Here is a 16,876-nt window from a genome sequence, read left to right as displayed (position 1 = left end):
GCGATAAGCGTTTTGTACATGTAACCGTATTACGCTATATAAAAAGTTAAATAAATGTAAAAGGTTCAATGAATCGATTCGAGTCTTTTTGAAAGAAAACAGGAAAATCAGGGAAGAAAATACCATCTGGTTGGTCGTTAGTCACGTTTGATTCATCGATAACAACTCCTTGGACGTAGAGGAATACACAACTGGAGCGAGTTTCGTCCATTAAGCTTACCATTTTATTGCCGCTACTGTTTACTACCCTATGAAAGTCTCGCTATGATAACAATCGTTCGGATCGGTTCTTAGTTTCAAGTCTCGCGCCTACGATGATATTAATTGTCCGATTCTGTAATTAGTCTTTCATGGGAAAGAAGAAATCTGAATGTGAAGCAGTAGTGACAGATGCTAAATCGGTGCCGATTTATTGAAAAATATGCTTACCGAGAATCTCATTCGTACAGTCATATTCAGAATCTATGGTAAACGCGATCCTTTTTCCTTCTGCGCCTGATCGATTCGATTAATCTTAAGATTAAGTTTGAAATGACAGTCGAAGGAGGAGGAAGGGAACGAGTATCAAAGCGCAACTATTATTCTCTGATCGTTTTTCTCGACTAGGTCAACCTGCGAGAACCTTTCCTTTTTGATCGCAGAAATATATGTCCATAAATATACCGTTACTTACTCTTATCCTTTTTGCCCATCCTTTAAAACAGAATAACTTTTTCAGAATTGCACCGAATGACGAGCTTTTTCGAGAAACTAAAACTATTACTTTACTAGATGAAGTAAAATTTGGAGAAAACTGCAATTGGGATGACGGAGAAAATGGTAAAGGTCGATTTTTACAGCTTTCTTCTCTGAGCCTGTCATGAATATTTAAGAAATATGTTTCTCAGATTTATATACCTATATCAGTTACCTCCTATATACATGCTGAAAATTTCATCGAAATCATTGTGAAACATTGACGATACAGTAAAAAGCGACAAGCGTCGGAAGATGTAAGAATCTTTAGATGTATAAGCCGAAGGTCGTGACAAACTGACCATTTTTACCATTTTTAACCGTTCGCAACTCATAGCAACGTCGACCGATTTCGACGAAATTTTCAGCAGATGTACAGTACACATATACAGTATATTTAACATGTATAGGTAACTGAAATAAATCTACAAAACGTATTTCGCAAATTTTTATTATTGGCTCGAATAATCAGTCAGTGGGGATTTTTACGAAACCTTTTTTTAATCATATCTAACAAACTAATGCAAATCGTTTGGTCCAATGCGAAAAGAAGTTATTCTGCTTTAAAGGATAGACGAATATGAATAAACTGTATATTGTCATATGTTAAACTCCATTTCGAAACTGAAATCTTTGTGAAAGAAAGAACGACCGCGCGATTCGACCCTCGGACCTCCAAACGGATGAAGCGGCTGTTGCTGTTGTCCACTCTGCTTTGATCAATTTCTTCCGCATCGCGAGGATCCAAAGATACGGAAATCCTTTCATATTGATTCGTCTTTTCGCGTTTGTTTCTTCTTCCTTTTTCCTTCTTTTTCCCTCCTTCGCTTTTTCCATCCAACATACATATTTACAGGAATTCAAGAATCACCTTATTACCGTTTATTGCGGCGTCTATACATAATTCGTCCCTTTCGTAGGGCGCCGTCTACCATTGTCGGTCGGCATGCAAATCACCCAATATGTAGTCCATTTTAATAATATCTCTGAAATGGTGGTGCTTACTTTAAATAAATGATCGTTACGAACCTCGTGCGTTATAAAAGAGCGAATAAATTAATCATCAATTGCGTGTACGGTTTGCATTCCTATACAAGATAAGTCCGGCAGTTAAGTATAATCGATCGCGAGGTGATTGTGAAAAAATAGAAAGAAAGTATAGAATATAATTTTGTCATACAACGTTTCGTTTTCGAGAAAATCCAATTTGAAACTTCGTCAAAGCGAAGTGTCTATGGAAAAATTTTATTCCATATTTTCTTCGTATCTTTTTATCAGGAATCACCCAGTGCTCCGCTTCTGTATAACGAGAGGACTCACCCTCTGCTATAGCGAGGACGCGATGGATAGTCCAGAATATTGCAACATCGAGAATTCTTTATTTTCGCGAAACTGCAAACTAATGAGAGGTAAGAGTAGACGAGCTGTGGAAATAATGGAAATAGAATATACGAGAGAGAAAGAGAAGGAGAGGAAAGGAGAAATCTTATTCATTCGCTAAAGTAACCTTTTAATCACTTCCGATTACGTAAATCAATTTCAGTGGCGCCCGCGACTATGTCTGTTTCCTTTTGGAGATTGATTTATTGGTTATCAATTTGTTAGTTGGAAGCACGACGAGAAGAATTCAGATAAAACGAAAGATCGAGTAATACCAATAGAGGTAAACCAAAGAGAAACAGCAAGTAAACTGAGAAAGAAGAGAGGGAAAAACAAGGAGATAAGAAATTGGAAAAAAATCAATCTTTTTCGTTTACTCGTGGCTTTTTCCTATAATTCCGAACGCTATTCTTCTTCCCTCTCTTTCTCTCTCTCTCTCTCTCTCTATCTCATTCTCCTTTTATTGGACGCGTTTGGTTCAAGAATTTGCACTTCTCGTGCGAATCGAAATATCGTAGGAAACGATATAGTTAGACGTTAAAACGAAATAACCCTGCCGGTTTTATGGAATATTTGTCGAGACATAAACTAGAAATCAATCGGCCAGTGTGCTCGCTCGATTCATTTCAACGTTCGAAATCGTGCTTTCAGAGAAGTTGAAGTTAAGTTGAAATATATCGCAAAAATTATTTCGTTCAAACGTGCGATGTAAAAATTTTGTAAGTTAAAATTTCTTTCTCTCCCCGCCGCATCTCTCTTTGTCTGTCTCTTTGTGAAGAGAAGAGAGATTTCTTCCATGGTTCTCTTCAATTCAGTACAGTTTCCTCGATAGAATTGCCTCGGCTGATTGTTTCCCGGTTTGCCCGATGTATCACGTTCTTTATGTGGTTTCGAACGTTTCATCGGGATAGAGACGATTTGGCGCCTGGAGAAGTATACGTGTAAGTATGTACATCTGTTTAGCAAGATGACGGAAAGCCTGTAGGCTGTTGCACTGCAGTAAGAATGGTAGTGGTATTACAGGCGTATCCCGTACGTTATTATTCGCTCGCGTCTTCGCGTTATCTTTGGGACAGGCGATTCGTGGATTCCTCAGTTTCCTGTAAAATCAACTAGTCGCAAAATCAGGTACTCCACGAAGCAACTTCCAATTCCGAAATGGTAACTTCTGTCCCCCGGTCTCTCACTATTCGTCATTCTCTCTCTCTCTCTCTCTCTCTCTCTCCAGGGAACGAAGAGTCGATCTAACGATTTTCCAAGGATCAAACCCTATCGAGAGGAAACCAGTCGATGGCGAAGTTAGGAGAGTTACTCGCAAGCAAACGGTCGTCGATTAGTTGATCGTACATACTTGGTTCTAAACTTCATCCCCAATCTACGTTATACCCATCGCATATTATAAGTTGGGTTAGCTTCTTTCTCGAGAGACCTGATATTCCTCGCGTGTTCATGTTGGTGTATTCGTGCTGTATTTCTGTCGTATTGCTGTCTCGTTATAATTAAAATTTATTGTTTTTGTACTCGACCAAGCGTACGTGATCGCGCACGCGGTCGAAAAGAAAGGCAGATAGGGAAAGGAAGGAAAAGAAAAGGGAAGAAAAGAAGTAGAGGTATATATGTATATGAGTTGCAGAGACAAACGACAAAGATCAGTAATTACAGGTGACGCTGTTTGTTAAATCGTATTGATTCGAGAAGCGTACTAGTCGATCTTAAGGTAAAAGAAAAGGAAGATTCGTATGTATCGTGAACTACGTATTACGTGGTGTTCCACGTGTGCACATGCGATGACGCTCGCACCCAACGACCTGTACACCTTTTAAAAATTACGATACTCTCGCCTCGAAGAGCGTTAACGTTCTAACAGAATTTCAACTTGGTCTATTCCGCTCCAAAGAAAATCGATTATACGTTATTCGTTATCCGTTATCTGCTCTGAAGAGGAAAATTAATGTTTCGTTAGAGGAAGATTCAGTGAAATTTAAAACAGTTAAAACACCTTCCCCGTTTAATAGAATTTTACGCTTAAGTAGTAAGGAAGTGGTTTACTGATATATATAGTATCAATGCGTTGTATATTCCGTACTATGGTGTCGGTTGATTCGTAAACGATTTTGAATCGGTCGATTTGCAAATCTGAAGACAATGCACGACGTAAACGAAAAAAGGGTTTGAAAAAAGAGTAGTATGACTTTTATCGCTTCTATTTCTGTCGGCCTATTTTCAAATGAACCGCGCTGGTTGAAACACGCGAGGGAAAGATAACGGTGATGTTCTGTTTAGCCGACTGCGACTGTCCCGAAGTATTCTACTTTATCGATCGTAGGAAAACGTATGTAATTATAATCACAGATGTTTCGACTTATCGTTACTAGATATTGCTGATTAAGAAGGAAATTGGCTAAAAAATCGCGCAGATAGTTTCAGATACGTGTATACTCTCTAAAACGTAATATGTATATACGTATTTTATATACGTACATACCTATGTATAGTTAAAAAAAGTGCACACGCTTGAGAGAAAGGATATAGGATTTTATTCATCCGGGTACCCGCAGCCACATCCATGGCCACTTTTACAATCGCCGTGAATAAGCGTATCGATATCGTATCGCAACGCATCATCGAAAAGTGCTATCGCACAACCGGTGTTTACGGTTTTGTCATAGAAAAACGCTCGTATGAGACAAAAGAGGTGCGTCACGTATCAAATGCATCGACATGTCGCGGTCGTTGTGGTAGTCGTCGTCCTCGACGACAAACGTGGAGTAAATGTGCAAAGATGCGAACTTTACTATTTCCTCCATTTTTTTTTTCTTCGTCTCGAATTGCATGAATAAATAATGCATTAGATTAATAAAACATATGTGTTTGCGTCGAAAACAGGAGAATCCTCGACACAAGATATAACAGTAGAACCGATGTACGGTTATTCGCGCAGGTGTAGCATCGTTGTTTCACACCTGTTCTTTCGATCTTTCGAACGAACCGATAACGCAAACTTTCCCATCAGGTAAGGCTCGTATCGCACACTCGTTAGTCGCGGGGAAATTCATCTCATTGCTGCGAGTCATCCATGTACTTTTATCCTTTGGCCGATTAGTTTCAAGAAAGGAAAAGGTAAGGACGATAAAGATAAATACCACGCGGTAACGCAAGGCAGGTGCATGGTTTGAGAATCGAGGCGCGACTCTCTACTTCTCTTTTGCTTCGATATCGTTTGTCGTGTCGTGTATCCACAGTAGCGCCTAGTATTCCATCATTTTCTTTCTTTCTGCTTATGTTTGTTTACCTACGTGACAACTTACCTACCTACGAACCTACGTACCTACCTACCTACTTATCTATCTACCTACCTACCTATTTACTTACCTACTCGCTTGCCCGTGCGTCTGTCCATCTAGTCACCGACCGATTCAACGATCCTCTTCTTTGTGTTCGTACTTGCCTATCGAAGTTATTTTGCAACCTTGACGAGAAATGGAAAAATACATTGGTAGAGAAAAGGCTGTCGCGTTTCGATTAATGGTACGACCTCGTTCGAATATCCATGGAAAAGTTAAACGAAGCTAGTTGATAGAGAGAGAGAGGGAGAGAGGGAGAGGGAGAGAGAAGGAAAGGAAGAACTCTTCCTTTGAAAATCATTCTGTTTTTAATTTCTTTTCATTTTCTGATAGCACTCGATGAATTAAGATGAAGTATGACAGTTTTGAGTTTAGGAATCCATTTGGAAAACAGCAGTCATGCGTTTTTAATAATTTGCAACTCTTCATCCACTTACCTTATGACTTACCTTAACGTGATAATTCAGACGATATTTAAACGATAAATTTTATTATTTATCTAACACGTATCGTGTTCAAAGCAGCTGAATATCTCTTTATTATCAATATATGAATCGATTTGTCAAATAACATTTTCGATAAGGATTACCGGCCGCCCTCCGGCTGCCAGAAAAATATTTGTACACACAACCTAAGTAATACCACTCCTCCCCTAACTAATACTTCTCCATTCCCACGAAACAATATCCAGTTACGTTCGTAGTATCAACAAAAACGGGCAATCTATCTAGCACGCATAAGGCAGGAAGAAGGCCATACGGGATTTTGCAATCTTTTTCGAATAATAACTTTTCAACAGGAAGATTCCTATATTTAATTAACTTGGTATCGTTGATCTCTGCTCGATAAGTACGTTCGGTAAATATAAGTTTCGATCAAAAAAGATGGATTCCCAGAGCAAAGTTCGCATGAAGGGTGTATTACGATGGTTGAAACAACCGGAAACGTAACCATGTAAAATCGTTGTCTCTCGACCCGTCTCATGTACCGTGAACCGTGCCTTAAAACGCGTTTCTCCGTGACCGGTGTAATTTGTCTGGAAATCACCTTCCGATGTTCTCTCAACAGCAAGGAGGAGGAAGAAAAGAGAAGTAAAATAGGTTATGTGGAGTACTGGCGTAAGCAACAACGCCTCTTTCCGTTGATCCCAAAATACGTATCCAGTTAAGGGAAACGCGTAAATTTACAAAGTCGAATCCTCGATAAGTGATTCGAGTTGGACGTGTTAAACTGGTGCACGGCCGAATAGTCCGCAGCACGCACAGTGCACGCGTACAGTTCAGACAGCTACAAACGGGGCAGGTGAAGTGCACAGCTGCTGGACAGCTGGACAGCTGGACCGATATTCGTTTCCAGGTAGAGTCGGTTCAGTCGCAAACAGTCGCAGAGCAAAGCGATCGGTCGAAGTATTCGCGACCAAAGGGAAAACTCACACCCTTATCGTACGTTTGTCTTATAGAGTATAGAATGTACATAAGTGTAAAAAGGAACGGCACGGAACGAAGGAAAAGCAGCTGGTTTGGTTGTTTCGTTCGACCGGATCCGCCGTTTCCTCCGAGCAAAGCGTCGTCGAATGTTTAAGACGAGACGCGAAGTGTTGACCAGCGCCTCCATGCACGCGTGTATGCTTACACATCTCGGCGTCTACTCGCCTAACCTTTACCATGTATTTTGAAACCATTCGGATGCGCGCACGTATATACGCATACATATATACGCGTATGTATGTGGGTCATTGGAACCCTTCGAAGACGGATCGTTTTTCCTAAGGTTCTCACGAAAGACGGGTGCGGGCGATGCGACGTATCGGTCGATAAGGAGCGCAGATTTCCAACGATCTTGCAATATACATATGTATAGAGATATACGCGTAAAAACGCTGTTTCGCACCCTTACTAGCGATAATTCTCCATCGTCCCAAACAGCACTGCAAGCAGGAGAATTGCGCAACGTGTCGCGCGCTACGCTGACTCAGACGGGTGAAATGCAGAGCGCGGGTGTTCCGTACGATAGTCGTACATCGTACAGTTTCGCAAGGCATAACTCGCGGTCGAGTAGGCGGCCGCTACTTTCCTCTTTGAATCCCAGTTCGAAAGCGTCCAGTTGGCTCGACTTGGCTTGGTTAGTCGCGTACGAATGGGAGATATCGGTATCGTTTATCGGCATCGACACCGGTAATCGATAAGCGGAGAAGAGCGAGGCAGAAAAACGGAAACGAAATAGTCGTCGTTGCGATTACGGCCTATGGGTTTCGTGTTGTCCCGTCTATTTGTCTTTTTCTAAATACATACATCGAGAGTATGTACATACATCGAGAAGAAACAATTAGTATTCTCGAGCTGCGACTAGCATCCGGTTAAGTGGCGACAGCCGCTCCCATCGATCGCGTGCGCGCACGATTCCAAGCTTGTTTCTTCGGCTCTCTGGCTCGATTCCATTTTCCGCTTCTCCGTTCTGGTCCTTGACGAGAGAGGATGATGGGTCAACGGTTTCACCGCGACTCACGATCCTAGCGATCGGACCGAGGCGACGCAGCGTGGCGCGACATGGCGGTCTCAGCGATCGCAAATATACGCGCCGTATCTTACTTAAGGTACGCGTCCATTTGAGAGCAAAACTATCGCGAGTTATACCGTCGAGTTACTTTGAGAATGACTACCCAATCTGAAGTGACTCGGATAGTCGCTCTCAAAGTAGCGTCCACTTGTGAGAAATAAAAGTCGAGAACAAGTCGCGATAGTTTTACTCTTAAGTGTGTATGTACTTACCTTTACTTTTGATCCGAGTATTTTTCATCGTAAAGACCCCTACCGTATGTCGTATGTTCGATCGGTTTTATTCCTCCTCATTCAACGTAAACAACGTGTTTCTTCGATAACGAGCGACAAGATCGAAGATGAAAATTAATCGATCGTCGTGCAGACGATGGTAATCGCGATAAGACGCGTCGAAAGTCGGACGGGTCAAAACGATTGAGACGATATCGCGACATTTCGCGATACATAGGATACCGGAGAACGGCAGATAGCGGCGACGGAGACGCGTTTAGAAGAAACTCGAATATCTAGCGATACGATAGCGGTCAACGATCGAGCGTGTATTAAACGATCGCGGATCTTGTATTTTGTACCAAGATTGGGGCTGATAACGCAAGGTAGAGAACGGGAAAGACAATTAACAAGAAACAGAAATAACTCTAATACAATCAACCCAATGGATGTTTTGATGATCGAAGGAGTCAAAAAATAGTAGGAGGTTAATAAATGGATAAGGAAGAAGTAAAGATCTATGTCTGGTGCAGCTACGTCGTACGAGTACGTAAACAAGCGCGCGCGTTACATGTACGTACATATAAACGCTTAGGAGTGTGTAGTATGGTTAGTGTAGTATATGCTTAAATGGTTGGAGGAGGAAGGATAGAGATGGGAAAGGAAGAAAGAAGAAAGAGAAAAGGGAGCAACGTACAGGGTTTCAGGGTTAAAGAGGGAGAAAAGAGCGGCTGCATCGCGACTGGCTGGAAGTGGAAAGGCAGCGTGTTTACGCGAGTTAGTGGAGGGAGGTGGTACGTCTCAGCTGAGCGTAGTATAGAGGTAGAACGCTGACGCGAGGGCGAGTTAGTTGCGAATGAGCGCTCGTCGGGCGAGCGTCGTTGCGACGTCGGTCGATAATGTCATCTCGTGATCGACGAGCAGCCATCGGATCTTGAAGATCATCGTATATGTGCGCATGAACGTGATCATTCTACGCATACACAGAAAACGCGTGATCGAGAGCATACTGCTTGCTACGCGTAGTGTTTTGATACGTGTTTTGTAGAGTGTGCAGTGCGTTGAATAGTAGTACATAACTGTTTTCTTGTTGTTGTCGCGCCGCATCGTGTAGCGCGTAGACGCGCATCGCATCGAAATCCTATCGTATTTCTCGAATACGGCCGACGCGCAGACACACGGGCTCCGACGATCAAGAAGAAAGGAAACGCGTACCCGCGGCCCGTGCGTGCGAACGTCACGGAAAACCGCTGCTACGCTTACGTTTGCGATTCTACCTGAAAGAGTGGTCGCTATCGTACGTCGCAAATTCGCGGTTTGCCGCCAATCTCGCGCAATCATCTGTCTACTGCCTCTCTGCTAAAATCTAAAACTATCTCTCGCGTATTTACGCCAAAGCAAGCGTATTGTCGCGCACAGTGCCGTTGCTGCCAGTGATCGCAACAACGGTAAGAGAAGCACAGATACACACGGTAGTGGTAAAAGAAAAAGGAGAGAAAAAAGAGGGGAAAAGCAGAAGGAAGAGGTGAGAGGAGAGGAGAGGAGAGAAGAAAAGAAAGAGCTGGTCGAACGAGGTACAGAAGAAGGATACAATCGTAAACACGGGGAAAGATTCAAGGTCGAGGAGACGCGAGACGCAAAATACTCTTGGCGCGGGAGGCTCGATTTTCTACGAATCGATATCGCAATTTTTCCAAGTGTAGTGTATCGTTCTGAGCATCGGAGACCGAAAGTGAAGTGATAAACGAAATTTTCTGTAAATCTCGGCACAAAAATGGTGCCGCAACAGCAAGATAGTCCCTCTAGTTCCGGGATTCCTATGTTTGGTTCGTTGCTTGTGGATAAAAATTCAACGACACCGTATTCGGATGCCACACAGGTATGTAATCGTCGTTTTAAACTTCGATATCTCGAAGAACGCGTACGAACACGACGTTTTTATTTGTCTCGTCGTCCCGTACGTGTTAATGTCTTCTGTAGATGGATATTATCAATAACAAAACGATAGTCGAAACACTGTTTCCTGGTGATATACCAACGAATATATATACATATACGATAGTATTTGTAATGGCTGATTTTATACCAATAAGCACAGTAGAAACAACGTGCCAGAGTGAGAGAAAGGGAAAAAGGAAAAGGAAAAAGTAACGCGTATCTTGTTTCGTTAATTTCCAATTCGTGGAATTGAGATCCGACTTTACATGTTACGTGTCGTCGACAGATGGGAGGAAAAACGTTCGTTATAGATATAAAAAATAAGGTAGTAAAAAGTCGTCGCGAATCGTGGATTACAGCTAGCGTCTTCTATAAATTACAAAAAGGCGACGTGTTTTTTTCATTTTTCTTTAATTCTTTTTTTCTTTTCCTCGAAGAGGGCAGAGGCAAAATGTTTGCATGCGCGTGGCTAGTTTGATCGTTGCACGGTTATTCCGTTTAAATGTTTTCACACAAAAAAGTAGGTATGCTTATTTATTTCTGTAGCGTTAAAATACTAACAAAACACCGTCGTCGAGCGGGAGAATAGATTATATATTTTTCTCCCTCTCGTTTATTATTCCTGATGACTTTGGATTTCGTTTCAATTTTTCTTGGCGGTACTTGTTGAATTTTTCCAGCTTCTTTCATCATCCTTATTTATCTGTGCTCTTTAATATCTTTTTCTTCCTTTTCATTCGTCACGATCGCTTTTCGATAAATTCGCTAAGTTATTTCCATCGAAAATATTTTCGAAAATATTTTGCGCTCTTCGCTTCGCAGAATCTAAGAAAGCGTATATGTATATATTTTGGGACGTCGCTTAAAGTGTTTGCTAAAGGTGAGAACGATAAAGGTTAAGCGAATACAGATGCTTTTACAGAAACGGTAGAAGTAAAGAAATATCTACGTGAAATTTGCTTTTGAATAGGCAGGGTCTATTTCTTGATTTTGCGGCCGTGAATCGAGACACGATCGATCATTTGTGATTCGCGACGTAAAAGCGCCAATAAACGCGATTGACGCGCAAATACATGCACCCATATTATAAATAGGTGAGGAGCTGGACTATTAGTCGAAAGCTCGGTTCAAACGATCGTAAACGTGTGTACAAGTATCGACGCGTTAACGAACATCTTTTGAAATATAAATATATCCGATTACGATAATAGTTTAACTTTAAGGAAAAGGAAAAAAATGAAGAGACATCGAGGAACGGTTGGGTTCCTATGATGTGTATCACGTGATCCTTATACCGCGAGTAGAGTCGTTGTACTCGCGCACATCACCTTCGTAACCTACATTCTGCCCTTTCGATTTCCACTCTAGTGCGTGTCGAGTAATCGACGCAATATCTAAAAGTATAATGGGCAAGAGATTGCTCGCGCACGCTACGTGTTATCTACTTCTCGACGCTTAGCTTACCATTTAATGAGGTATGTAAATTGGTATCGCTGCGCCAGTGTATAGAACGCACATGGACTTGCTACACGCTACACGGATGCGATCGTTGCTCTCTCTCTCTCTTTCTCTTTCTCTCTCTCTCTTTCTCTACGATGCGCATACGCGAACGCGACTACGTCTTCGTTTATACGTTTATATACGAATTTACGAGCATCGTCCACTCGAAATACACGGCTTGGTGCGCGAGACAGTCAATGCCTGGCGTAAAGCGAATACATACCTAGGGAAATTTTCCCAGGATCTTTTGATCATTTTCTTTTCTCCTTCTTCTGTTTCAGACGAAGAAGAACAATCCTAATCATATTAAGAGACCGATGAACGCGTTTATGGTCTGGTCACAGATCGAGCGAAGAAAAATATGCGAGATTCAGCCCGACATGCACAACGCGGAGATTAGTAAACGGCTAGGAAGACGTTGGAAGACGTTGGACGAAGCGGAGAGAAGGCCTTTTATCGAGGAGGCGGAAAGACTTCGACAGTTACACATGGTGGAATATCCGGATTACAAGTACAGACCGAGGAAAAAGGCATCAAAACCAACGGGAGGCGGTGGTGGTTCTATAAGTGCGAAAGTAAAAGAAGGCAGCAAAAAGCCGCGAAAGTCGGCGGGGGGTGGTATTTCCTCGTCGTCATCGATGGGAGGAACGATACTGGGCAAGAATCACACGCGTAACGATAACAACAACAATACGCATACGACGAGCGGTAGCGCGAACGCAGGTGTGGTTGGTACAATGGTGAAGAGGTTGCAAGCTCACTCTAGCAGTACCAAACCTGTATCACGTTTGAAGGTCAGACTGGCGCTTGACAAAAGACCTTCTCTTGATTATACTCCTACCCCTCCGATCGTTACAGCCAAAATACCGAGCAGTCCATCGTGCGTTACGCCAGATTCTCCAGAATCGGCAAGTTTTTACGAAGACAATTTTCTCGAGTGCGGTTCCACCGCCTCCCGACTTGCCGCCATATCCTCTGCTCCGGCCTCGGTGGAAAATACCGAGCGCCGTACTACGATCAGACACAGTACTACTGCTGCTGTTGGGAAAATCAAACGGGAACCTAGTTTCGAGATGGATTATGAAACGACGTTCGAACCAAAAGATCGATTGCTGTCGTCGGTCGGTCCAGGTGCCTCGAATCCAGCTAACGTTACCTTTTCCACATCCGTCGATGACATGAGTCTACTTTCGGAAAAAAGTTTTCGTACTCGAACACCTTGCCACGACAATCATCATCGCCACCAACATCATCAGCAGCAACAGCAGCACAAGCACGACCTTCGTCATCACTCACACCTCGAACGTCGATCCAACTCTTTGGTCAAAGAGGAATTGGACACGACGACAGCGGCTCCGACGCCAACAACCGCGACCACCCTCGTCAAGAACAAATCGATCGAGGATATGGATATAGGAATGGAAATGGACATGGATATAGAAATCAAAATGGAAATGGAAACCAATTCGCCGACGTCTGTCACTAGCATCGGTGGCGGTATTGCCAGCGGTAGCACGAGTAACATCGGCAAAACGACAGCGATGCTGAATGAGCGCACTCAACGTACGTCGTCGAAATGTTCTTCGACCATAGTTACCAGGACCGCTACCATTCCTACCGTCGCACCTTCTGCGATTCAAACTTCGGATCTAGTGTCGACGAACCCAATGGTCAGCGACGCGATGTCGAACGATGACTCGCTGGATGCTAACAGTAACAACATTATCGTCAACTCAGGGGATGCGACTATTGCCGCGACGGTCGTCAAACTCGAGGAACCTGCCAACAATCCGAGCTTGGCGGATCTTTACTCGCTAACGGATCTATTGCAGATACAACCATCGGATTTTAAGATAGATCTTGATATGGAAACAATAACCACTGATTTGGATACTTTCGAAACGGCCAGTTCCAGTAGCGGATCACACTTTGAGTTTTCTTGTACACCGGATGTTACAGATATGTTGTCTACTATCGGTGTAGGCAGTGACTGGGTCACGTTTTGAGAGAACGAGAATGGGGAAGCTATCGCTCAGCGGTGCAAAGTCCCGAAATCTCTTCATCTCACGCGCACTGTCCGCATACTCTGCACAGTCCTTCTATCTATCGTTTCTACTTTCTCGTCTATACTACGAACGTTTCAGACGAGGTGGCTGACTGCGGCTAATCCGACGATTTCGAGAATGTGCCGCGACACGATATAGATGCAGCACTCGTCTTCTTTGTATATCTCTTGTGTAGTATATTAGATTTAAGAACTATATTTTCATCTCAACGGCATTACTATAAACGAATGGTAGAACAGGGTCTTTTCCCACATCCCTGCGTATGAAGCGAAAACGGAAGAGAGGGAACAGAGAGCATGTGGAGAGTGTTCGCGAGTGTACAGTTAACGACAAATACAAAGTGAGACGCGTGCAATTTTTCCAACTAAATATTTAAATATTCGTCATCTTCTCGTCTTATTTTCCTTTCTCATCGCTTTATATTTTCGTTTCTTGTATTCGCGTTTGTTACCTGTGCCGTCTTCTTCGTATTTTCGGTTCCCTGTTTCATCAATGGTACCACACATGGTATACATCATAACGCTACCCGTTAGAACGAACGTAAATCCTCGATACGCGTAAAACGTTTGATCTCATATTTTCTATTTACCTCTAGAGATACGCAACGCGGCGGTATACGCTTTCAACGAGTAATTTGATTGTCGATATAAACGCAATCGTTAGATCTCTTGTATCTACGTCAAATCTTTTCAACGGGCCAACGCATACCGAATAGCCAATGTATCAAGACTAGTTGATGACTACACTGCCGATTAAAATATCTTTTTCACGCCGAGTCTGGATCGGTTTGCTCAGCAACGCGCATCAAATAATTACCAAACGAATAAATTTACACACGATATCTTGTGTCTTTGTCTTTATATCTTCGATTCTTCGATCGATTATATTACTAATAATAAGTTGTGATATCGATGCGTATTTTCTTAACACTGCCAATCATTGCCGCGATAACATTGTCTTCGCCATTGGGCAATATCCACGTTCGCTACATCGTTTGAAATGTTGATGCAACGGATGACACGAACATCAAGAAGGGATGTTGATAGTACTGTGCATATTTTCGAAGTCGAAAACATTGGGGGGGGGGAGGGTCAGGGAAGGGGAAGTGGGGGAGGATTAAGAAAGAGCGAGGCGAGTTACTTTTTACACATTGAGCCCGACGACTAATAGGATAAACGCGCGTATAATACGAAGGACCAAAGTATAACGTATAACGACCGCTTTTGCCCATTTTCTACTCGTTTGTTTTATCCTATCCTGTTTCCTTGTCCGTCGTGCCTTGTCCGATCTGTAATTCAATAGGCTGTGAGAATATTTTTCGATATAAAGATATGTCCTGTAACTGATCAGTTTTCAAAAGTTGAGGGAGCGAGCCAAACGCGAACCACGAGAATCGCAGGAAGAGAGAAAAGGTTTGCTGAGTCGCAACGGCTGGATCGTGCCTCGTGTCGCATGTTGCGCGATGGTAAGATTTTGTTCGTAAAGCGTGCGTAAATACGCCTAAAATGGCTGACTGATCGAACTCAGCCTACGTGTATATCTCGGTTCGTTACGTCTACGTGCCGTTTCACACGTTCCCGACATTCGATCAAATTGGTTTTCTTTTCTGTTCTTGTACCCGTAATGAAATAGCGCGAGCACGCGCATCTGCCAACAAATTTTCTCGAATATTCGCGTTGCTGAATGACCAGCGTTACGCGACCGGCGACATTGCGTTCTGTGACTTGATCGCGTACACCGAAAAAATTGTTAACAGTGAACTGTATCGCAACGATAGAAAGAAAAAGATCATCCCTGCTTGTTACGAACGGCGAAAGTCACAACCGTGTACGAGTCGTCGACGAGCGTTTGTAATTTATTCCCGTAGATATATAGAAATAAACGAAAACACACCAAAGTGCAATATTACGCGTATGTGGCTCTGTAAATGTGCAAACGAGAAAAACAAAAGAATAAATTGTTAACGAAATACGCGCGCAGCAAACAACGGCACGAACGACTGAAAGACCATAACGATCGTGGTCGAGAGTAAATTTATTTTTTGCTGTCGTCGTCGTCGTTGTCGTCGTCGTTCTTGCTGTTATTGTTATTGTTGTTGGGAAGTGATGTTGTATCCTTGTATGTATACACACGTATATATACATAATGCGAAAGAAACTTGAGAAAATGACAGCGAGAAAGCATGGCCGATATTTTTACACGAGATTAAATGTTATACGAAGGTTTATAGCGATCGCATTTAATCGGAAATTCGTTTGAAATCGACGAGTAATGATGAGAGACGCGGAGTCAATGATAACGATAACAATCATTTTATTATATTAATTCACGAGTATCAAGCATTAGTTGCTATTATCTTTTTCATTCTCTTTTCCTTTTAACAGTTCGATAATTAATTTCATTGTTTCTATTTTTTTTTTTTTTTTTTTTTTTTTCTATCGTTTTCGCAGTTTCTTTAGTATATCGAATATTTTGTACTATCTATTACGTATGTAGTTCGTAAGAAAGTAATCACTGTCTCAACCGCTCGTGCATTTTCGTCGATTTCAGTAAACGAAGGACAAACGATATACCATGTATTTTGCGCGGATACCGAGGAGAGAAACGTGGGGCGTTCAACGCCTCTAAGAACAAACTATCAACTGTATGTCGTAGATTTAAGTTTTCATCATACACGATAGTGAACTTAGTTGAGTTAATGACTAACTTTATACATATATAACAACTGTACATTTGTATTTAGCGCTTTGTTTATAATACCTTTCACCTTGTTATTAAGTATCCGATTTATATAATTTTTTTATCGAACTTATTAAAAAAATATTTAAAAACAAAATAAGACGTGGTGTTTTCGATTTCGCCAAACGCGAAGACCTGTTTCCTCCGATCAACATCCCGTCGTCGCTTCATCGTTCTCCTTCTCCATTTCCTCGTATGTTCTAGATGCGTTCTTTCGTACGATACACTGCGACGAATCGAGTCGGCCACGATGCACATACATATGCATGCCGAATTGACACGCGTTCCGAGTCGCGTGTACAATCCAGTCGACGACGACTTCTCTTTACGTAGATCTACGTGCGTATAATCGAGTTTTCGTTTCGACGAAATCATGCTCGTCGCATTATGCCGTGCATACAAATCC

The 16,876-nt window shown here is 42.4% G+C and overlaps 1 protein-coding gene across 1 annotated transcript; it reads left to right on the top strand.

The window, feature by feature from the left end:
• Positions 1-9,014: 9,014 nt before the first annotated feature.
• Positions 9,015-16,567, top strand: LOC100647727. The gene is made up of 2 exons (XM_003395326.4): positions 9,015-10,106; positions 11,947-16,567. Exons 1-2 carry the CDS (start codon positions 10,002-10,004, stop codon positions 13,669-13,671), a joined length of 1,830 nt encoding a protein of 609 aa, XP_003395374.1. The 5' UTR covers positions 9,015-10,001; the 3' UTR covers positions 13,672-16,567.
• Positions 16,568-16,876: the final 309 nt, after the last annotated feature.

This window comes from Bombus terrestris, chromosome 5 (genome assembly GCF_910591885.1).
Source record: "Bombus terrestris chromosome 5, iyBomTerr1.2, whole genome shotgun sequence".
NCBI classification, from domain to species: Eukaryota; Metazoa; Arthropoda; class Insecta; order Hymenoptera; family Apidae; genus Bombus; species Bombus terrestris.
This window is presented reverse-complemented; position numbering and strand designations above follow the sequence as displayed.